Source organism: Odontesthes bonariensis, chromosome 20 (assembly GCF_027942865.1).
Source record: "Odontesthes bonariensis isolate fOdoBon6 chromosome 20, fOdoBon6.hap1, whole genome shotgun sequence".
NCBI classification, from domain to species: domain Eukaryota; kingdom Metazoa; phylum Chordata; class Actinopteri; order Atheriniformes; family Atherinopsidae; genus Odontesthes; species Odontesthes bonariensis.
Window position 1 is genome coordinate 7,793,795 of NC_134525.1, and position 24,894 is coordinate 7,818,688.

Consider the following 24,894-nt stretch of genomic DNA (forward strand, 5'->3'; position numbering starts at 1 on the left):
ATTTGTTAAGAGAATGAGTTGACTGGTAGTATGGTGAGTGGTAAGTTTTAAACATTACATTCCTTTAAAACACCATAAAAGAAATCGATATAGGCATAATGGTCCTTTTACTCAGATTCACCTCATTGGTGTGTTTCATGAAAAATGTGTCATTCACATTCTTCATGAGTGTTCACTGAGCAAACAGTTTAACTATGATGAATACCACTCATAAAAACAGAGGAGAAAGAACTCAGCATGGCTACTTAAACAAGCCCAATTACTGCATCTGCTCATAAAAGGCGAACATCTCTGCTGTCAGACCTTAACCAGCACGGGTCCTCAATCTCAAGTTGCAAACAATGAGGCGGGGTATATGAAATATTCACCTGCTGCAGACTCATTATTTCGCTGAGGCACTCAGCGTGGTGTAGCCTGGCTAAGTAGTGATTGATTGCTCAGGGCCAAGGAGAGGGTGCAACAGAAAGAGACGACACACACAGTATGCTCAAAATGCCTCAGAATATCTTAAGGATTTTAAGAGGGACATTTACATGAAGGGAAAAAGGAAGGAACAACAAGACACTGGCCATTCTGTGATGCCACGACAGCATGTGTAAGAAGAATGATTAACTCCTTGCTTTGGATAAAATATACTAAGCAATAATGCAAGTAACACTTTGAATGGCTACATTTTAAAGCCAGAATAGGAATATTACTCATTAGTTTCTTTGGTTTGTTACTGCCAGCAGTGTATAAAAGCAACTGAAACAACAAAAGACATTTACTGAAGAACAAAAACTTAAACAAAACATTAGAGCGCTTATAGGACTGGAAATAATATGCCAACACTATTATTTAACAACACTAAAATGAACACCTACCAGTACTATTGTATCAGTGAATGCTGGAACTGGATTCACTGGTTTTCTTTTTGTAGACGGAGTATCATTGCGTTTGGGACACAAAATAAGACAAAGCGAGATATTTGAAGACATCAACTTTTTCATTTTATTTTATTTTAGATTTATGACAGTTTAAGAACCAAATAATCTGGAAGATAATGAGAGGATCAGTCAGTCAAGCAAAAAACGTAATCATTGGGAAAATTCATCGCTGGAAAATACCCTAAATGCAGGTTTCAAAACTTAAAGGCAGTTCTTTTTGCGATTGCTACTTAAACACTAGTGACCACAACTTAATGCAGCACCGAATGTCTCCTATCTAGATTTGCTTTTAACTTACTCCAGATAGATTCTTTACTTCACTCTGTAAATTATTTATCTAGTTCTGCAGTACATTGATTATAATAGCGTAGAGTTGTGCAATTATCAGAATGATTACTTTTATAGTGCTCGGTGTCGCTAGCTGCGATAATTTCTTTATTCAAGTCTTTGACCACATTTGCAATATAACACACAATACTGACCATTTTATACCTATTAACAATTTTACAACATAAGTGAAGTCGGCGCCTGATTAAAATCTGCTGCTGTTACTCAGCTGGCAATCATTAGCACCATCTCTAGTACTGGAAATCAAACTCCTACTGGCTGAAAACCAATTAGCGATAATACCCTTCTGCCATCTAGCCAAAATGGGGACCATTAAAAGGAAAAACCAAATATAAAGTGCCCGTAAAATAGCCAGCTGAGTGCTATTTGCATTATGCATTTACAAATTTATATGTACCCTGTAAAAATAGAGGCTGACCCTCTCCTAAGAGTTGCATTTGACTGGTCAGCTTCACTGCAGTTGCTGAAATCTGAAAGCCAGAAGAAGTATTTAATTGGATATGAAGTTAGTATTTACCCCAAGTGCAGTACTGTATTAGTTTAAAAAAAATAAAAAGATCAATACCACTCTTATACGAGTTAAAAATACAGCTAAATAAAATTGAGCCTTGACGCTACAGTCTGGTTAGCTAGTTCTGAATATTGGAAGAAATAGCTTATATTTAAAAACTTTAAAAACTTCGTTTTAAAACTTTGATTTTTGTAGAAATGAAATTAACAAGATATAACATCTTGAGCATGAACAGCAGTGGATTTGGTTTTGAAAATAGATTATATAAGCAAGATACAATTTTCCTGCCGTTTCTGGTCTTTTTAGTTAGCTAACCTGGTTGTTAGCGCCTACTTCCCAAGAGTCTGTAACTGGTTCAATTAATCAAGTTACAACTTGAAAAAGAAAAAGAAAGAAATGCTGACATACAGAAATACAAACAAAACTATTTTGTCAAACTTTTTGTATCATAATTTCTCCTGTTGAGGAGCTAAATATGTTAAAAGCACTGTTTGTGTCTAGAAAATGTTTTAGCTTGGCATTGTCAATTTCTCTCGACTCTAAGTTCATATTTCATTTGGGGAGTCATGCACAACCACAATACCAGCTGAATGTTTTCATTCTGAAATCAACAACCAATCCATTAAAGGCCAACACAGTCATTTTGAGCTTCTTGAACTTCTCTCTGTGACGTCAAACTCCAACACAAACAATGAATGGCAGAAAACAGAATGGCTTAAGTTTTAGAGGACATACTAAATTCACATGAGAATAAATAAAATTGCAAAGCTAACCACCCTTGTCATAAGATTTCAGCTACTGTGCTGCAAAAGATAACTTTGGCGATCTGCCAGCTCTGCTTGATTGCTCGACAAACAAAATGTAACCAAAGGGGAAACACTCAGCAAGATGGATTCCAGTGTGCTTAATGAAATGCTGTTGTTGTGCAATGGCAATGCTGAAAAACTGTGGCCTGCATAAAGGTCATAATAAATCAAGTCCCTTAGTCCCAAACTGCTGCATTTCTGATTTGGCAAAGAGCTGACCCCAGTCAAGTACATAAATATCCTACGAGTGTGTACAGAAATGATAGGATGCTGGCTCATAGTGTCACTGCCTCACTTGACATCCGTTTATGATGAATTTAAGCTTAATTTCCTTGATTCTGTCGTAATTTTGTACATAATGAAATCATTTAGGTTAATACAGTGCTGCATAACTTATGATTATCATTTTGCATTTCAAATAACTTTTACTTGTTTTCATATTGTTAATTGAACTAATTTAAGTTTTCCACTTTCACCTTAGAAGTCTGACATATGAAAATGATACAGCAACAACAACGTCAAAAGAGCTGTGATGACAATGCTGACTCACTCTCTCCCTAAAAGACAGTGGGTAACAGGTGCACAGATACCAGATGTCTGGAAAATCATTGTGCAAGGGTGCAGCAGGCATTGCACAGCGATCAATAAACCAGCATGCATGTGGAGGTGGTCAAACAGTGCTGTGATTTCAATTCTTCTTCATGTAGTTTGGGACGGCCAAGCACAAAAACAAGCAGAGTGAGCTATTGATGTAACTCCTACAAGCTGGCCCGCAGCCATTAAGGTTTTGTATTGAAAAGGCATTAACTGTGTAGCGGAGCACCAAATCAAGCACCATGGCCCTCCATCAAAATGCAAACATCAGCCTGAAGGCGCACAAGCAGTTGTAACACACCAAAACAGCTGTTTGAGGTAGAAAACAGCAGCATTCAGTGTGTTAACAGCTGCTTCCAGTATGTGCTCTGGGGAAAACATAACAGGCAGCAAATTAGGCTGCTCTCCAATGGAGGCAGCAGGTTGTGGGCCGAGCTTGTTGCTGTTGTCTGGTGGAATACTCTCCTCTTTAAAATGTCACAAGTTTAACTCTAGGCAGCCTTAGTTGTCGCTTTTTTGCTTTTTGACATTCTCCTGGGAGTTTTAAATGAATTTCTGAACAGGGTTAGCACCATTTTGTGAGCATTTGATGAAATTAGTCTGTCTACCACCAATGTGTTAAAGATCAAAAAGTCTAAGGAGAGCTCAAACAGAAAAACAGTGGAGCTCAAATCCGGCATTCAGAAAACAGTCTTTAGTCATTTTTTTTAATCATTTTTTTTAGATTTTATGAATCTAAAAACCAAATAATAAAATGTATGTGTATCTGGGAAACTTTATCTAACTGTAAGATACAATGGAAGCAAGAGACATTAAAGCATGTTTTTATTTTAGGGTTCCCAACTTGTTTTACCATTGAAAACTTACAAAGTAGACCTTTTAAGAGTCCTTAAATCATGAAGTTAAATATCCTGTAGAAAATTGAGCAAAAATACTGTAAATAAGCATAAATGACAGGGAAAAGTAAACATTCAAAAGTGTAGTCCCATTCCACGGTACTTTTTTGCTAATGATGCTCACTGCCACAGGTGCAGCTAGTCTTCTGCATGTTAGGGCAGAAAGATGAGCAAACTGTGGATACCTCACAGGCGAGGCACCATTTTCCACTGCCTTGCTCATATCTCATCTTGTGGTCACAGGTCTGCTATGAATGCTTGCAGCCGAGAGGCCACACACAGTGAGTTAAATTCATCGTAGGAATGACTGCGCTCACACATTCTTTTTGAAACAACCGGAGCTTCATCTGAGATTCAGGCTTTGTCCACACGAACACAGAGTATTTCTCTCCTTTAATTTTAAAAACAATGAAAAAGAGAAAGAAAAAAATCCACAGAGCACCATTTACAAAATATGGTAGGCACCACACAAGAAACAGGAATTGATCGGTGTCATGTGTGTTCTCCCCTCGCCTACTAAATAGATCAGTTCAACTTTTCAGACAGCACTGACAGTTGATCTCATTACACACCCCTCTCAACAGAAAATTCTCTTGCTATTCTGCAACAACAACCACTTCAATGTCAAAGTAGTCCCACCAGCCAAAGGTCCAATCGGGTCTTGTTCATTACAAAAACATAGGTGGCGGGTTCTGTGTTGAATCCTGTGTCAGTGACCTCTGTAGAACATTCTGAGGCCTCTGTTCCAAGTATGATCAGAGAGTAACTGTACATTTATTTGCAAACATATAAAAAGCTCTGTTAACAAGATGAGCACAGTATGACAAGGACTGTACAATAGATAGAAAAGTTACAATTATTGCAATATAAAATATGCACAACATCAATATTGCAAGAGACTACAATAAACAGTAGTCCATAGTTCATTTCAATGGCGGCATTTTGACTTGAAATAGTAGGTCAGAAAAAAAGCTGGAGTATTGATGAGGGCTGCAGTGCACTTAAAGAAAGTTCTGCTTTTGTGCAGATTATCCAACAACCAACATGCACAAGTAAAACTCAATGCCAGCTAACACTGCCATGCAGTAAACCAATCCTAAGTTCAGAGTTTTACTTCGAGGATGGAGTGAAACATTATCAGAACTATGTGCTTAAACCGACTTAACATCCATTTAAAGCGGTGCATTTAAATCCTATATAATACTTGATACAGGACACCGGACACTGAAAGATAATACCCCATATTGGGTTTTTTTGCTCAGCTGGTCAGAGTAAATTTATAAATCCCCAATTTTTTAAAACCTTTTTGTTGAATTTCTTGTAACATCTTCACATAACAGTAAAAATAAAGCAGTACTGATTCTAAGAAATAACGAAAAGAAGCAATAAGTACTGTTAAAAGGTAATAGCATTGTTTCCAAGGCATAAAGATCATGCAGCACTAAACCAAACAAACTCCTTCACTCTTCGATTTTAGATAACATCACCGCATATTTGCAAAAATATCAGGCTGTGAATCTCCTGGATTTCTCCTGGCTAACATGTTGCTTACATTTTTACACAAGAAGTATGTTTTCCTACTCCTGATAAGATTAATCTCCCTGACGTCCAGGTTGAAAGCAACTAAAAGAACCATTAGCCCCTTTAATAGAGACATATTAACATGCTGAGACGACCCGCTCATTATGCCGCCTTCACTCATCTTTCCTCATTCAGTGTAACCAAAGAAGGCTAATACAATACAGCCAGTGTCAGCTCTCTGAGAGCATGCTGGCTTTCTTCACTAAAAGAGTTATGTTTCCCAACAAGGGCTGTCACAATTATGAAATGTTACTTGATCCTTAACCATCATTAAAAGTAACTGCAATTAAAGATGCGACTGTCTCTTTTGTCATTTGTATGTCCTCATTATTGGTAGAAGGCTACTAATAATAGTAGTAGTAATATTCCACAAAGCCCAGATAAAGACCAAATATATGTATCTATTTGGTTCAGGGACTTTAAAAAATATTGCATAGGACAGAAATGCCATGACGGGAGAATGAGATGATGTCATAAGAAAGGGTGTAAACTCTTACTCAAGTCAACTCTATGCTTCATACAGAGGACTATTGGGGATTACGCATACATGATCACTCAACATTATCTCAAATATTTACGATTAATCAATCATTATATGAGGTTGCCAGTTATCCCAAAAGTATGAACAAATTTTAAATGAACATGGAATTCAGATCAAAGGCAGAGGGAGAATTTCTGTCACACACCGAGGGAGGTTAGGGACATGGAATCCGAATGGACCATGTTCAGGACCTCCATTGCGGATGCTGCCTCCAAGAATTGTGGCCTGAATGTTGCCGGTACCTGCAGAGGATGCCAGCGGTGAGGGAAACCGTCAAGCTGAAAGAGGAGGTTGCAGCATTGGTGGTTGCTGAAAATAAACTCGGGTGTGGGACGAATTCGGGGAGACTATGGAAAAGGACTTTCAGTTGGCCTCAAGGGTGTTCTGGCAAACTATTTGATGGCTCAGAAAGGGAAAGCAGGGACCTTCTCAGGTTGTGCTTGACCTTGGTGGAGAACTGCTGATCCGAACTGAGGATAATGTCGAGCACTTTGAGGATCTCCTCTATCCGGCTGGTATGTCCTCCATTAAGGAGGCAGAGTCTGAGGACTTGGGGGAAGACTCGTCCATCACCGTGGCGGAAGTTGTCGAGGTAGTCAAAATGCTTCCCGGCGGTAAAGCACCAGGGGTGGATGAGGTTCGCCCTGAGATGCTAAAGGCTCTGGACATGCTGGAGGGTTTCTTGTCTGACACGCCTCTTCAACATAGCATGGAGGTCTGGGAGGAGGAGGCTGAGAGGATCAGTGTGGCTTTCGCCCAGGTTGTGGAACAGTGGGCCAGATCTTTACCTTGGCAGAGTTACTGAGGGGATCGTGGGAGTTTGACCATCCGGTCTACATGTGTTTTGTAGACATGGAAAAGACTTACAACTTCCCCGAGGGATTCTGTCGGGGATGCTGAGGTAGTATGGGGTACCGGAGTCGCTTTTACGAGCTATCCACTCCCTGTATAAACAAAGCAAGAGCTCTGTCTGCATTCTTGGCACTAAGTCGAACTTGTTTTTCCAGTGCGTGTTGGACTAGGAAGGCTTTGTTCCAATCTTCATCTATGGTTACAAGATCTGGATAATGACCGAAAGAACGACGTCTCGTATACAAGCGGCTAAAATGGATTTCCTCTGAAGGTGGCTGGGCTCAGCCTTAGACATTGGGTGAGGAGCTCGGTCATCTGGAGGGAGCTCGGAGTAGAGCCACTGCTCCTTCGCATCGAAAGGAGTCAGCTGAAGTGGTTCTGGCATGTGGTTAGGATGCCTCCTGGCCTCCTTTGGAGGTTTTTCGGGCACGCCCCACTGGGTGGAGGCCCTGGGGCAGACCCAGGACTCGTTGGAGGGATTCCATGTCCCTTCTGGCTTGGGAATGCATCGAGATCCCCCAGGAGGAGCTGGAAAGTGTTGCTGGGGAGAGGGATGTCTGGGTTTCTCTCCTGGACCTGTTGCCTCCGCTACCCGACCTCAAATAAGCAGATGAAAATGGATGGATGGATTAACTTTTGTATTTGAACTTACTGGTGTTAAGAGTTCCCCCACCCTCGAACAAATATCAACTTCTAAGAAAAAGTGACAACATGCAAACCACCTCCTACTCAGATGTCAAATTAGCTGTGTGATTAAGTTTGCTGGTAGGGGCAATCTAGGTTAAAGCTGCCGTCGGCAACTTTTTTTAGTCATTTTAGCTTGAACTGTCATGGGATTCTGGAAGTAGAATATTAAATAGGCTGTTTAGGAAAAATCCCGAATTCTGTAGCTCCCTCTAAAGCCTGTAATCGTGCTTGCAAAAATCGAGCGCTCCCGGCTGTTTTTAACCAATCACGTTAGGTTTATTATTTATCTATTATCTGAGCAGAACAGTCACCAACCACGTCTTCCATGCTGAGCGTGAGTCTGCCCCCAGCTTGTGTGCGCGCACACTGGTGTGAACTCACGTGCACAACCTCGTCCACAGAGGGGGAGGGACCTGAAAGTTGTATCAGTTCGAATTTTCCGACTTTAGACTCGGAATTTTGAAAACCTGCCGACGGCAGCTTTAAGAAAATATGCACCATCAGTCAAAATTTGTCCACAAGAGAGCTTTGATCAGATTACTTCAGTACAGCCCAGTGATCAGATATCAGTATTAAAGTCCTGTCCAACCATATTTCAATTTTAATATGACCTTAAGAATTAAAGGAGAACTCCGGGGCATTTGAAGCGCATTTCCATTGCTAGAGGTTGTCAAATACTGATAGAAGGACACAGACAGGTGCAAATCTGCGCTCCCTGTGTGGAGATCGCGCTGTTCGCTCAGCCTGTCATGCAAGGCTAATACGTGGTGGCTAGGGGCAAGCGCTAACCCTTCCACGTAAAACAACAACTTGCACACAGCAGAAACGTCACACCACTTTATAAACCATCCGACAATAAAGTCACAAGCCTTACCATCAAAACCATATGCATGGTTCTCACATTACTGGCATGGGGACGTTACAAAACAACTTTATAAACAGCATGTAACTCACCGGTTAGTTGTACGCTCGCGCATGTGAAAGCCCAAAAGAGTCGATGGACGATAATCCCATATACAAAGCAATTATCTTCTCTAGAAAAACTGTGTTCAAGTATTTAAAACATTACAACAATACATGCCCAGTAATATTGTTGTAATGTTTTAAATACTTGAACGCAGTTTTTCTAGAGAAGATAATTGTTTTGTATATGGGAGTATCGTCCATTGACTCTTTTGGGCTTTCACATGCGCGAGCGTACAACTAACCGGTGAGTTACATGCTGTTTATAAAGTTGTTTTGTAACGTCCCCATGCCAGTAATGTGAGAACCATGCATATGGTTTTGATGGTAAGGCTTGTGACTTTATTGTCGGATGGTTTATAAAGTGGTGTGACATTTCTGCAGTGTGCAAGTTGTTGTTTTACGTGGAAGGGTTAGCGCTTGCCCCTAGCCACCACGTATTAGCCTCGCATGACAGGCTGAGCGAACAGCGCGATCTCCACACAGGGAGAGCAGATTTGCACCTGTCTGTGTCCTACTATCAATATTTGACAACCTCTAGCAATGGAAATGCGCTTCAAATGCCCCGGAGTTTTCCTTTAAGATGAGGCCATGATCGACTACTCATTGCAGGGTAATGTGCAGCATCTTAGTGTAATTTACAGAAAGGTGATTAACTTTGGCAGCATATTTCATTCTTCAATCACAGAGCATGAACTGTTGCTTGAAATATTTAAAGATATCAAATATAAATGCAAAATGCACCAAATGCAAGAAGTTTAGTTGTGAAGCTTCTAGAGAAAAGGTTGTATAAACTGAATGTTTGCATCATGCAGTCACACAGACATGGTGGTGAATGAGACAATGGTTGGCCTCTCAGCAAACCCAACTATAACCATAACAACAACTATGCCTGGAGAGCTTTTGAATGCTGGGACATCTCAGTCCATTTTATTTCTTCATTTTTAGTTCTGTTCCAGCGAAGAGAAACAAATCATTAGTTGTTCAACAACGCTGTCATCTGTGCCCTTGAGCGGGGATGTTTGCCATGTCAGGCGGCAATTAGACACAAACACAGTGAAAGCTGGAGAACAATCGCCAGGCGCAGCTTCAGAGCAGCCTAACACCAGTGCCAGAAGCTCGTACATTTGCAGACATCAAGCATGTAGGGTTCTGCACACTGTACCACAAATGAATGGGTGAGATAATAAGGCGATGTATTCCCATGGTAACGTTTAGGCTGTCTTTATCGCTTAGGCATTTGGATGTAGACTCGATTAGATGCAATTTCCTGTGCAAGAGCAACACCTCGGGGGTGTTTTGCCACCCATTTTCACGTACTAGCTGCTTCACTTGCAGACAGAAACCTCATCGGGCAACAACAGTGTCCGACTATCACCTTGGGTGGACAGAAATCACGCTGTGCAGATTCCTCCCTGTTATTGAGAGGACTTCCTACTAAGGCACTACACCATGTCCCTATATGGTGTATGAGCTTTATGTAGAGGAAGCAATCACCTGCTACAATAAACCTGTCACACTGAAGCCAGACTACATTTTCTGCTTTGTTATCATGTGTCTTCCATGTTGTTACCTGCTAGATCACACCCTCGAGGTGGAGCATTGTTACAGCTGCCATGATCAATAAATTAAACTGAGACTTAAAGGGATGCAGGCATAGGAAGACATCAACGACTGATCAATATCAAGACACAGGAAATAAATGGTGAGAACTTGAAGAGTTTTTATCTTTCAGTAACACAAAAAGCTAAAGAAATGACTCGTTGTGTTCTGGACAAAACACTTCTGTTCTTGAAGCATCTCTTCTACAGTCAGTAGACTCTCTGCTGACAGGTTCTACATGACAGTGAGAAGGCCAAAATGGACAAAAAGGTATCAAATGTCAATACTTTTCACTGCATTCACGGGACAGTCATAGTGAATAAATCTGTGATTTAGGGTGGCTTAAGTTGTTTGCACTAATACTGCACCTCTTCAGGAGGCTGGAAGTTGATTTTTCTGTGTAAAATTTGCCAAATAAATGTCTATGATGAACAACCGTAAAGCTCTCCCCACAGTTCTGTTGAGTGTCTTTCACATCTTTAAAGGGAACACTCAGGGCCTCCAACTTCAAACTCCTCGTGCTTCCATTGGTGGAAAATGTCTCGGGGCCTCGGGGGATTAAAAGACTGAAAACTGAAGCTGAGCGGAGAGAGCAGTGAATAGGTGGTGAGTGAAAGCCCGACGAACCAGGCGGGAGAGATCTTCGGTGTGATTATATCCAAGGTTCAGCCAGCAAGCTTTGCTAAAGTACGACGTGAAACCTGAATACTTTGTTGTTTTTAGTGAGAATTTATTCAAAATTCCAAAAATTCCCCTTGATTCATGGGGAAAAAAAGTAGAAATGAATCATTATGTCTGTTGCTTGGCATCCCCTACAATTGGCCTGATTAGACCACTTTTTTTCCCCAAGTTTACGGCTCAAAAAAAACGAACAACACAATATAGATGCTTAGCCAAAAATGTAATATATAAAAAAGCTGACATATCGACTGGGGAAATGCACCCTCTTACATGTAACAGTTTCATGTTAGAAATGTAATGATTTCCTTCAGTGTTACTCTCCAAAACTTACTCTGTATGTTAAAGTTCTAACAAATAAGCAGGATTTTTTTCTTCCCACTGTTGCAAAGAATATTCCTGAACTGTTAAAATCCAGCAATATTTACATTCTGAGTCCAATTGGAGAGTTTTTTCTGCATAGGGAGGCTATAACTGGGCAAAAATGTCTCAAAAGTATGTAAATGTTAATCATGATAAGAGCTGGATGAACGTATCTAAACGCTAACAATGGAAGCGTCGGTGCCTCTTTTATTTTTTCCTTCAGTATAGAAACACAGGATCCACACAGGATTTCATTAACCATCCTTAATGAAATGAAAGGAGATAATTCTGTCTTATAATTCACTGTGAAGGAAACCATCAGAAATGCTTTGTGGGATTTATGTCGATAAACACAAAGACATGGGGGTGAGTGTGATCAGCTTGTGGCAATAACAAAAATTCCTTTTCTTCTTTCCCTTTAACAAAATCATCATTAGTGATAATGGAAATCATTTATATCTTATTAAATAAATTCTGTATATTGTACTGTAGCCTTCATCAGACAACAACAAAAGGTGAAGCTTTCTTAACAACCAATTTCTCCTCTGGAATCCGACATGCCAGCTTAGAGTGACCGTGATCAGATTCTCACTGCAGCACAGCTCTCTTTTACTAAAGTCCCCCAACATCTTTCCTTGACCCTCGTGATGTTTACCCATCGAGGCTGAGGAAACATGTTAGGGAAAAGACATAGGTCATTTTTGGCTGATCAACCGCATCCCATGTTTATAAAGTCTTGTTCTTCGCGGTGTGCTGCAGAGATTTTCAAAAACTCCAGACACCACTACACCACTGGAAGCAGTAGTTTAAAAAAAAAAATGACAGATGTTTGTGTTATCACCTCAGTCAGTCTTAAATAATGTAATGCTTACTAAATAGATCGATTCCAAGTAATGTCAAGAAAATTTGCTGGGTTTTTTTGTTTAAATAGTACACAAAAAGTAATTTTTCCCAATATTGTGCAGCAATAGCTCAAAAGGATCTCTTGAAAAGTGAACCCATACAACAGGTTCTACATTTGTGGAAACATCCCTTCAGTAAAGTAGAGTCATCAATAGACACACAAAACAAAAGGTAATTTGGACGACTGGAAACCGTAACTTCAAGTTTTCATACAATAATTTGCTACTCCAAGAGTAGTTCTGCACACCATCCAATGTGAAATAACCGAGTTTGCCCACGAGACTGGTTTTAGTGAGGAATGTTTTCTTTCTTTCTGTCTTTTTTTTTTTTTTTGCCTTAAGATGAAGCCAGGCTCCGCAAATAAAATGGATGGCTTTCACTTGATAACTCACTCAGAAAAACTGATTTGGAAATTGGTCAAAAACCTTGTGCTTGAAAACATCCATGTTTACTTTTCATCTTGCCGGGATGAAAAGAGACCAACACGCTTCGCACATCTCTGCACAAAATAAGGCCGAGGGGGGAGGACAAGACAGTCTCAAGGAACCATTTGGAAAAGCCTGACTCCACACAGCTGTGCCCCACATCTTCGATAATGGCCTTGAGAGTTTCCAGAGCAGGGCTTATTCAGCTATAAATAAAGCAATCATGGGGAGAATCAAGAAATTACCATTGAACTTCAAAGTGCTCGTGAACAAAGTTGATCGGATGGGAATTTGAATGCAAGTTCAGATGACAACAGTAGATGGTCTTAAGCAGTGAAATAAAGGGTTTAATTTCACAGTGAAATTCAACATTCTCCAAACCAAAAAGACATTTAAGAGGTGTGATAGTAACCCTTAATATCAGAGAAAGCCCCAAAGGACACTTCGCTCCCCTCACACAAACATCCTTATTACTGCCTGCAGCTCCCTGCAGGACAGACAGAGTAATATATCCTCCACCCCACAGCTTTAGATGCAGTAAAATATTAATGGGACCCTCCTTGGGCAAAAGGTTACCTCTGCCCTCAGAGGTTTGAGGAGGCAGAGGAGACAATGCCAAGACTCGGCAGCTATTATGAACGGCTCCATAAAAAAAAAAACAGGAAAAAACTTTCTAACTCATTTAACTAAGATTCATATCCTCACCGGCTCCGTTAGCAGGAAAGGACACGTCAAATCAAAAAGGGCGTGAACTCTTCGAAATCACCTCAAGAGGCACGAAAGGGAAGCGTATGCTCTCCACCTCCGCAGCATCGGATGCGTGTCAAAGCGCAGAGGGATCGCGGAAACGGGAAGCTTTCTGTTGATGTTCAACAAGGGATGAAAACACGCGACACATAATGGATGGATATGCGTCTTACCATCATGTTGCCCTGCATCTTTGCAGTTTCAATCAGATTCTTCTCCTTCATTTTGATCCCCCTCTCCCCGCGGCTCCGAGCTGCTTCCGAAAGGTTGGATTAATGGACTTTAAGACAGCTTCTGTCAGCTCTCCGTCCCGCCAGTTCCCAGCCAGACCCCTCAGATAGTGAGCCAGTTCATAAGTGGGTGGGCTTACAACCGAAGGGATTGATTTAAAAAAAAAAAAAAAAGAGAGAAACAACGAGTGACCTGCTCTGCCTCGGTGCTCTCCTTTCCAAGCCGATAAAACAGAGAAAATGTCATTAAAGACGGGATGATAAGCCCCGGCTGGAGCATCGTTTATGCTCCGGTTTTCAGAGAAACGGAATCCTTCTTACACATTCATCAGGATCTGATGCGTTTCTGCTGAAAAGCTGACGCTGTAATGAGCTGTACATATGCATGTGTCATTGTTATGAATATATAACTCTTTGACTGCAACAAATGTCGCTGTTTCTTTATGATAAAATACAGTTTGATTCACAGTTACACGAGGTTGTAGTCTATTTAACTTAGATTAACGAGATTGTCCTCCTCTTTGTGGACATTTCTTACTCTTTCAGCTCCTTACTTCATACTGTCAGTCCACACTGGTGATCAAATACCTGCAACAGGGTATCATTGCACTGAAATACAACTCATTAATCTAGACAAAATCAGACTTTGTAATTTGAGTCTTGCTGTGTGGGTACATTGCCAATTTTTGGACCTCTGAGGGGGTCTTAAAAATGGTAAGTAGGTCATTAACAGAACATGAAAAGTAAAACAAAATAAAAAGTAGGACAAAAATGAACTTTTAACAGAAGAAAAAGCCCAAATATGGAGTCTGATTTGAAATTGATTTAAAAACTGTTTTATTTTTCCCCACACACAGCCTCACATTCACACAGTTCCAGAAAAAAACTGTGTGGTCTGCTTCTGTTCTTCCAGAACCTTCAACAGCACAGCTAAGCAGCGGCCTCTTGTTTAGGTGATATTATGAAGAAAAGAAAGAACGAAAGAAGGGATCAGAAAGAAGAACATTTTAAATCCGCCCAGCAGAATTCCTCCATTACAGTATGTTTTGGGGGATTACATTGTTTTTCACACATCTGATACCATTCTTCCACAGTTTTGGGGATTTTCAGTTCTGTTATGCTTCTGTGTGAAGTGTTGATTCCTTCATGGCTGAAGCACAATACCTTCTATTTGTTAGCATCCACAATCACCCAAATTACACTGTTCAAAGGAAAGAAGAAGGGTTCACAAAGTTTTTCTTTAAAAGGCTGGGATTACACTTAAGTTACACAAGTTTGATAATGTATACTCTGCATAAGAAACTGCTATAGCAATCCAGGTAATGTTTTACAAAATTATAATAATAATGATAATGATAATAATAATAATAATAATAATAATAATAATAATAATAATAATAATAATAATGACCATTGTTATTTTGAGAGAATAAAACCTGTCATCAATGACTCATGGTGTATAGGTCTGTCTTTATTTAGTGGTGATATTTCACATGTGACTCATCTAGGCTTCCTTCATCACATCATCTCAGTCGTGTACGTGGATACATTTTGTGACCGACTGCACAGTATAACTTGAACATCGTCACTGCATTAGAACTAAATGATTTTAAAAGTTGTGCAGACTGTTGCCGCATCTACAAGCTTTACCGGTGGTGCTTGAAAGTTTGTGAACCACTTAAAGGTGGGGTCTGTGATGTTTTCTGGAGCATTTTTTTATCATATTGTCTGAAAACCTCCTCACGACCCCATTGCACCCACTAAAATAGAATGTTTGGGAAAAAAACGAAATCTTTTAGTCCATTGTAGAGGGTGTAGCAAGAGGAAATGTCTGACCAATAGAAGTAATTTTGAGAGTTACTTCTATTGGATTCTGACATGCCAATCAACCGTCAGCCCCCCTCACCTCACCCCCCCCCCCCCCTGCGCGTTCACAGACTCGTGACTCGTTCATGTGTTTTGAAGGCGTGGTTTCGAGGGGTGGGCTGAAGGGAGAGGCAAGGTTGTGTATTTTCAAAAATATAGCTTGCAGGAACCGTTTTTCCAAAATCTCAGACCCCACCTTTAATCTAAAACATCTTTAGATAGGTTCAGCAAGGCGATGTGGTCCGCGCCGTCGAGGCTGTGGGCCTCCCGTGCTTCCACAGGTTGGATGAAACTCAGCGTTTAAAGCTGCAGTCTGCAGGATTTGTTGTTGTCATACGTAAAGTCCTAATTTTTGGCATTTTAAGAGTTTACATGATCTATCAGAACGCTTGAAGTTGAAAACGGTGACCTCCGTAGTCGCAAAATGCAAGAAATGCTTATTTTTTAACCGAAAAATAAAAAGTTATTCAACTTCCTGTCCCGCCCCATCAAAACACATGAGAACTCGTGCACGTCTACGTGCACGCCAGATGCGCATACACGACTCCTCATTCATCAACTCACCTGTCATTTGCGATCATGGAAGACACAGTAAGTAGACTAGCCCGTAATGAAGTTCAATAGTCTAGATAAATAAGCGTGGGGACGAGCCTACCTTGTATCGCGCGTGCACAATCGGTGATTGACAGGCAGCAGAGCCCAGCTCGTAACCTGATTGGTTACCTTTTACCGGTCCGGTCTGCAATTTTGTAAACAAACCTGCTGGCTTTGGAGGGACCTAGCGGGACATATAGGGGACCTAGAGAACTCATTTTTTTTGTATTGGGGTATTTAATGTACTACTTTCAGAATCCCCGGACAGTTCCAGGCATTATGCTTGAAAAAGAGTTGCAGACTGCAGCTTTAAGGACAAATTTTCTGTACAATATTCCAGCAATCCCAATTATTTGAGGGTACTCACAATACAGTTTTGCTTTTTTTTTTGCAGTACTTCCACTTATCCTACAAAGGGCTACATATATGTATTACAACACACAGTGACTGGCCAAAAGTGCTCTTTGTAAAAATCAACACCTGGTTTTACCTGAGCTAATAAGTAAATCAGGGTAAGACGAGCGCTGCACCCATCATTCCTTATGGGCAGCGTTATGTTGTGTGGTTGCTTTAGGTCATCAAGTCTAAGTTCTGCAACAAATGTGCCCAAAAGAAAATCAGTTCAGCTGACTACCTGGATATACTGAATGGCCACAAATTTTTATCCATAGACTTTTCCTGCCCCAGAAGACAACGCTAGCATTAAGCTAGCTGAAATAGTAAAGACTGCTTCAGGTAGCTCGAGGCGTCATTTTCACACACGGATTGGCCATCACAGAGTCGAGACCTTAACCCCAGGGAGAATGGCCCGGCTCCCTCACCATTAATACAAATTGTTGAGGTGAAGAATGAGTGCAATGTTCTAGAATTGTTGTAACACTGCCTACGGTTATCGAAGCACTGTGACCGCAAATCTGTGCTGCAATCAAAGATAAAGGTGGTCCAATAAGATATTAGCATGTTATTTTTGGTAGGTAGTGTAATATGCTTGTTATCACTTTATTACTACTCGGATTCCTGGTCCGACTACAAAGTCAGTGAATGCAACCAAAGCAGAAACTGTGCAAACTTTAAGTGAAGTGCAGGGCAGTTCTACTTTTTTTGACATGTGTCATCTTCATGTCTGCAAACATCTCATTTCATCTGTAACAGGTAATAAATTGTAGTGAATACATAATATAATCTATGCAAGGCTATTATGTCATATTGATTCTCTTAATTCTAATCTACATACTTAACAGAGAAGATAAAGGGAACTAATTGCATAAATGTGATTAGTGTGCATTAGTATGTTCAGAAGCGTCTTGTGTTGCTAAAATTTCACAATTCAAGCATGAAGCATGTGATTTTTAGTCAATATAGCCCCATTTCAACTCTGTGTACAGGGTGTTTTCAAGATGGAGGCTGCTTTAGTTCCTCTCTTAGGCTTTTTAAAATCAATATTACTCTGATTCTTCTGAATTTAAGTGTTTACTGTGCCGAAGAAAATGCTGCGAAAACCCTGATGTTGCAGCTGTGGAGCTGAGCATCCTAAACTCTCAGTAGCAGTTCACAGAGCAGCTCCCACCAGCTGGGAAGTGCAAACAGCGCATCTTGCGTAAATCTCATTTAAGAGTGCCTGGTATTAATTACAGTGGATATGACTGTCAAAACAACCTAATGGGGGCATCAGGCTCCCTCGACACCAGCTGGACTGCTGACAGAGGGAGAACATGGCAGATGCAAAGACAGGTAGCTGGCTGTGCTGCTTCATTACTGAGTCTGCAGTTTTCGCAGATTTTCCTCGTAACTACTTCATGGAGTTCTGTCAGCGCCATGCTTAGAGAGCAACCATCATAACACGTAATTTACAACACCTGCCACATAACTCTTCTAAATAGGAGCTCTATGCTTTGCTGATATCTCCGCATTTAGTCAGGGTTTATATATCAAGCATACCGTAAACTCTCTTCGACCCCACAAGCTGGCCTCTACACGAGCAATTTTCAATGGACCATGTTGTTTGCTCCTCTTCTACACACACGAGACCAAGTTGTAGTTCATTATGTACAGATGTGGCAGCCAAGGACGTCGGTAAAAACAATGTTTTCCGTGCAGAAACAGACAGCTGCTGCCCGATGTTGAGACTCGAAGAGAAAATGGCTGGTCAGGGATGGCTAAGTGCTGGTATGCTGTGAAGCTCCACAGAAAAAGAAAGGAAAAAGGCTGTTGACGGTTAGAGAGAAGACAGCTGCCAAAGCTATCGAGATGCATGGGAGCTCTGCTGGAGTGTTGACGGGTGCTGCTGGGGTCCAGCACAGGGTGGCACAGAACACAGTTGGCAGAGTCAAACTGCTCTATTACATGCACAGGCCAAGAAAAGTCTTAGTGATTTTACTGGTCATGATGGTAGCACCACATAGGCAACCCACAAAACAAAAACAAGTGACTGCATACTCCACATAAGAAATAATAATAATGGTAAATTATTGGGTCAGGTCTTAAAGCTCTCCAGAAGGCTGAGAATGACCCATTCATTTGAATCAGGTGTGCTGGAGCAGGGAAACATGGAAAACATGCAGGGCAGTGTGCCTTGAGGACCAGGGTTGGGAAACACTGGACTAGAGTTCAATGATTAAGGTGGTGATGCGTGTACCAGATGACCCACAGCAGTGTGGACCATCTGTAGAGGTTTCACCGTGTATGCTGGGAGACCTGCTAAAAGCCTTCCTAGAGACCCGAGGGCAGCGTTGAATGGTATGCTGCGTTAGATACAGCCTGGTATTTCTTATGTTAGAAAGTCCAAGAGATAGACGAGACCAACTATGCCCAAGTTTCTTGGAACATGTGTGTGTGTATCGAACATTTAAACCCAACAGTTCATCATCATTTGGAAAGTACTACTCAGAAATGAGGTGTTTTGACACATTGACTTTTTTAGCTCTTGTTTCCAATGGCCAATATGAAGACAACAGAGTGAGGCACCACTAGCGAATCACTGAATATTCAGGTTCTTGCTTTTTCGGTCAGAATGTTATGAAGGACACAGTTAACTTCCCAAGATCTTTTAACTTGCATCATACGTTAAAAATCTACAATCGTATGCAGTATGGAAACATTTTGCATCACTCATCCAAAACATTATATCTAAGTGTATGATATTATTGTCTAATATTGTGTGGGTGGCCCAAAACAGCTTTGACTCAGTCATGAACGTGGGATCTCTGGGGGTGTTGTGTGGCCTTTTGAACATAGATGCTGGCAGCAGATCATTTGGATCCCGTGTGTTACGGGAAGCAACTCCTAGATGCTAAAACACTAGAAAAGAAGAGCCTTTCAATTATAACAACAACTTTGGAAAAATCCTATTTTGCTAGCCAAAATGTATACAATCGTTAAAACGACATTGAAAATACGGAAACTTTGACACGCTAAACAAAGTAGGTATAAACTAAACCTTTGCCATAAAAAGCCTCTTCAAAATGTTAGTTTTGCGGTATTTCTTGGATGAGTTGCAAGGAATAAGTGGTAGCTTCTTGGTTCAAGATGGCTGACTTGTTATCCATCCACATGCAACGTTATAACATGGCAAACACAGTTGGACCCGGGTGGAGCTGAATGGTCCAACTGCAGGTTACAGCGAGACATGAGGGTTGGAGCAAATCTCCAGTCTTTGTAAAGTCACAAGAAATGCAGCAATGTTGTAGGTTTACAATGAAACTGGATGTATTTGTATAGGTAGTTATCACAGAGCTGTTAGACACAGACGCATTTCAAGCCTAGTCTCTTTGATGAACCAGGATGCCTTTTAGACATACGTGATGAAGAATCCGGGATTGATTGGCCTCAGTCCCCAGAGAATGAGTGCAGTGATTAGGCTTCATTCTGTGATGGCAGTCATCCTGCAAAATAAACTCAACCAAGACCTTCACAAGAAGAAAAAAATAAATAAATCAATGGTTTCATTATCAACTTAATTATTTGATTCCATGATATCCTCTACACTGCCGTCACTGTTATTTTAATGACAGTTGGAGAGATACTGGACTTGTTTCAAAGAGGAATAAAATCACTGTCAGCAATATCACCCTCAAACTAAATTGAATTCAGGAAAACCAGACGGCTTCTAAATCCCATCCTGATACGACCGGATTGTCAACCTGATTCATATCTAGTTGAAGAAATAGTCTCAGAAGGCGGTGGGTAAAGGTGCGTTCAGTTTAAATGTGGCTCGTTTCAGCTACAGGTTAAGAGAGATAAGTGAAAAAGAGATGAAAATCATCACTGAGCAGCAGGAGTTTAACTATTTTAGCGCATACATGATCAACTGATTTGCATCTCAAACACCTTTCTCTCAAAAATGCTGGGTGCTCTTCATCGCTGGTGGGGAGCTCCATAATTTAGATAAGAGGTCGGCGGTGACCTCTCCTGCCCTGGAGTGTCAGGGCGACGGATCGTTATCATTTCTAATGAAGTCAGGAGTGAAAAAAAAATAGTGCACAGACATGTAAAGAGCACATTAATCTTGCAGCTTCTATGCAGGTGGTCTACCAGCGGCACCACTGCCACATACAGAGCTAGAAAGATAATACGGTGACTGGTATGGTGTATCCTTTTAAAGTGTGCTCTTAGAAGAGCCATATATTTGTTCTTATTTGAGATTTAATGCAGGCAATGAAGCTTGGAAATGAAAAGCGTCAATGTCTTTCAACTCTTATTAATGTAGCGCACATCCACTGTAAACTGCCGTATTACCACACATACAGCGGCAGTTGTCAGGGCAAGATGAAAAAAGTTCCAGCAACTATTTTTCAACTAAAGGGGACTTCTGCTTGCCTCCACATGACAGATCCAGTAAGCACATCTGAATATTAATGAAACACGGTTGCTTTGAACAGCAGGCGTTTGTCAGGAACTTGGATCAGATTCATCACTTTAACCTGCTCGGCTCCGCTCAGGGGCGGATGATGAGCTCCCACAGCACGGCAGCTGGCTCCAGCTTCAATACTCACAGCACAAGAGTTCAAAAAGGATGAGTGTGCAAGTGTGCAGGAAAAGTAAAGAGAAAAGGTTAAAAAAAAACAAAAAAAAAAACATACTTTTTTTTTTTTAAATCTCGACTGATGATTATTTAATCAGTTTTTCTATTCTTTGGCTGTTCTGGAGACTCAGTCGTTTGAATATGACTGTCAGGTAGGATTGTGTCTGACCTTGACAGTGACACATTCTACACTTCTAACTTTGGACACACAGAATGAGATCAAGCAGAAAGTCGAGAGGACTGCCTAGTGGGAATTTTGCATTAGGCGTCAATTCATCATGAAAAGACTTGAGGAAAAAAACAACCTCTTTAAATAGTCTTCAATGCTATTTAGGGCACTGTAATGGAGAGGTGGGCATGAGGGTAGGCATTTAGACTACTTATAGTGATTTGTCTCTGTGTGACCCTACGATGGACTGGCGACTTGTCCAGCGTGTACCCTACCTCTCGCCCTGAGGCAGCTGGGATAGGCTCCAGCCTACCTAATATACCTTAAGCGGGTATACAAACTAAATGGATGAATAGCTGCATTGCCCCAAAGAAAAAAAGACAGACCATCAAGCAGACCTGCAGCAGCTCTATCAGCTGAGAGACAAATTTAGTGTATGTTTTTCTGCTTGAATTTCCAACACTAATTCCCAAACACTGTGTAAAATGCAAATAAAAACAGAATGCGATGATTTAAAAATATCATATTATTCACAATAGAATACAGGAAACAGATCAGAGCTGTAGTTTTCAACCAGTTTCTTGGCAATATACATTCTAATTCAAAATTGTTATTCATATGATAGAAGTAGGAAGGGTTCTAATAAAACAACAGATTTGCTGTTTCTTTTAATTGTAGATCCAAAACAAATAAGAAAAGAATGCGTTAAATATGACTGACTGGAACGGAACAGAAAATCACAACACAAGTGGTTCAAATCATTTTGTATTCATTTATGTGGGGAGAAAAGTTATAATACACCGAGTACATCTCAAACATGCATACTGGTATTGCCCTGGTGCATTAAATTGTGTGACAGCAGCAGTGTTTGAAAGCGTTTTTTCATTCTGATGCGTATCAGTTCCTAACAAACTACATTAGACACAGTAGATGGGTGTGGGGAAAACAAACCTCTCTTTTAACACATTAAGTAAAAACTTTCTCAGCAGGCCTGTTATTCTCTCTGCTTCATAAACATTTACATATTTGTGCCACTCGACAGTCAACAGAGTGTAAAAATGATTAGACCTGGTTACTCAGTAATGCTAACAACCATTAAAGCTGACTGATGGCCCTGTGGAGTTGGCTCCACGTGGCTCAGTGGCACATTTATCCATCAGGATGATACAGACCAGTGAATCTGACGGCACGTCCATTTCCCCTCCATTTCTGATGAATTTCTTACAGGATATCCACAGATATGATGTAAATTTCTTTCCTGCATTTCTCGAGCTGAAAAACCACACATCCATAAGAAAAACACCATTTGCACTTATGCTGTTAAAACGTAATTTCATACAAGGTATAGAAACTGGCTGTAGGGATTTGTGGTGGAATACAAACAGCATTCCGGCAAAATCAGATTGGTTTAATTTTACATCTGAGAGCAGGTGAGTAAATTGCGACAGTGAATTAATCACAAAAAGAAAACTTCCTATGTTTTTTCCATAAATGCTTTTTGTTGACCTCGACGGATCACAAAACATTCCGGTGGAAAATTGTGAAGGAGAGTTAAAAAGAATGAGATGCTAATTCGAAACAAAACATAAATAACCTCATCCCATCCTGTTGCTATAGTTGGTGACAGAAGTGGAATATACCGCCTGTCACATTGGTTTCTTCTGCTCATCATCCTGCCTTCACATCAATCTACATTAATTAATATGACTATATGAAAAATGTTAAAAAGTAACTTACTAACCCAAATCCGGGCTTCAAATCCCTGCTTCAACACACCTGATTCAGATGAAATAGATCACTTAAAATGTTCTGCACAAGCCTGCAAATGATGTATTGATCTGAATTTGAATGTGTTGAAGCAGGGAAACATCTAAAACCTGCAGGACAGCAGCCCTCCAGGACTGGATGTGCATATCCCTGGTTTAGCGTATCCTATGTTAAAGGACATAAGAAAGAAAGTACCTTTCTATCGCATCATAGAGACGAGCTCTGATCACTGCCGCCGCTTACACACTTCTAGGTGATTCTACAAACAAATAAGAGACTAATCAATCTTCCCCAGAGTTCTATTTTATTGGATTTGACGAGTGGACAGCCGTATGTGCTCCTTTTTCTTCTTTTCTTAACATTCATTTTAGAGAGAAACCAAGTTTCAGTGGTGTGACTGGCTGCAAACAGAAACCAAAAACAGTAGCTTTGTCTGCTTTGAAATGAATCATTCATTTCATATAGGGTTTGCAGTTATATAGCAATGCTGAAATAGCTTCCTCATTATATCGCTGAGTAATGAAACTTTCCCTCTTTGTCATTTTGGCTGCTTTGAAATGAACTGTATTCATACATTTTACGGCAAAAAGGCTGCCTTTCATTACCGATACAGGCCTGCGGATGTCAGATATTTTCTGTGAACGCCCATTTGGGAAGATTAACTTCAGGAATATGCCTCAGTGTCTGATAACAAGAGAGTCATATCACATCACCCAAGGTGGTTTCTGGGGCAACAGCGTGGCCATCAATCAGGCAGGTGTAATCTCACTAGAAATCGTTGTCAGCATGTAAATTAGTGTCACATTTCACACACACCACCTGTGTGTACACACCAGAAAAAAAATGGAATATGTATCGTAAATAGCACTGTAAAACTAGATCTGTGTGCAGTATCTATTACTTCCACAGGGATGAAACGGTTCCCAAATGGAAGAATAATACGGATATATATACTGTACATAAAAAGACAACAGTTGCATCAATATGGTCAGTCAGGGTTAGAGGGATGTAGAAGTATAACGTCCTTTCTGCAAATATCTTGAGGGCCTTATGGGGTGCAAGTCAAAGCAAAACTTTCCATTTATCTCAGTAAATCCCATTGATTCAGCTTGCCATTAGAAATAGCAGTATATTATCTGGCAATAACCCAAATGCAACCTTCTCTGGAAAAACCTGCAAGTTGTTTTGGGTTTACAGATAAGAATTAGGGATGTTAACCGATGACCGTATGACCGATGGTTGACCGAATCAACGTCGTCCGGTTAGAATTTTTCTGCCGTCGGTTTAAAAAAAAAATAAAAATAAAAATAAAAAAAATCACTATATCTTTAGAAATGTTATTTGAGCATGAGCCATCCCACGATGGAAGAACAACCGCAGCAGAGCTCACGTAGCGCCCTCCTCAGAGGTCCTCTCTTACACCGGTTGCAACTTAGGCTACGCCGTACATGACGGGTCCTGTCTGCGCAGTTAAAAAAAAAATCGCCACTATTAACCTAAATAAAGCCAATGTGGCTGCGTGTGGACTACAACATAATGATAATTGTAACATTGTAATGGCAAAAGACACAAGACTAACTTAGCCGACTTGTTGTGATATATTCATATGTACTTAAATGGCATGACGACAGGAACTTATTGCAAAGGATTTTGTGCAGCATAGGCTACGCCACAGAGGCTGTTGGCATTCGGTAATTTTTTTTTTTTAACAAAGTCATTGGTTAACCTACTTTCCTGTAACACCGCCAAATGCACCGTTCTCTGTGTGTGACTTTGTAACGGGGGCTTTTAACAGCCCGAGTTCGGTGCCGCGTTTGATTCGTGT

At 40.6% G+C, this 24,894-nt stretch overlaps 1 protein-coding gene across 1 annotated transcript in view; it reads right to left on the bottom strand.

Annotated features, from left to right (window-relative positions):
* dpp6a (dipeptidyl-peptidase 6a) overlaps positions 1 to 13,816 on the bottom strand; it is a 247,212-nt gene extending 233,396 nt beyond the window's left edge. The window contains exon 1 of the mRNA XM_075452814.1: positions 13,597 to 13,816. Within this exon, the coding sequence (XP_075308929.1) occupies positions 13,597 to 13,647 (51 nt within the window). The 5' untranslated portion in view covers positions 13,648 to 13,816. The remainder of the gene's footprint in view (positions 1 to 13,596) is intronic.
* Positions 13,817 to 24,894: the final 11,078 nt, after the last annotated feature.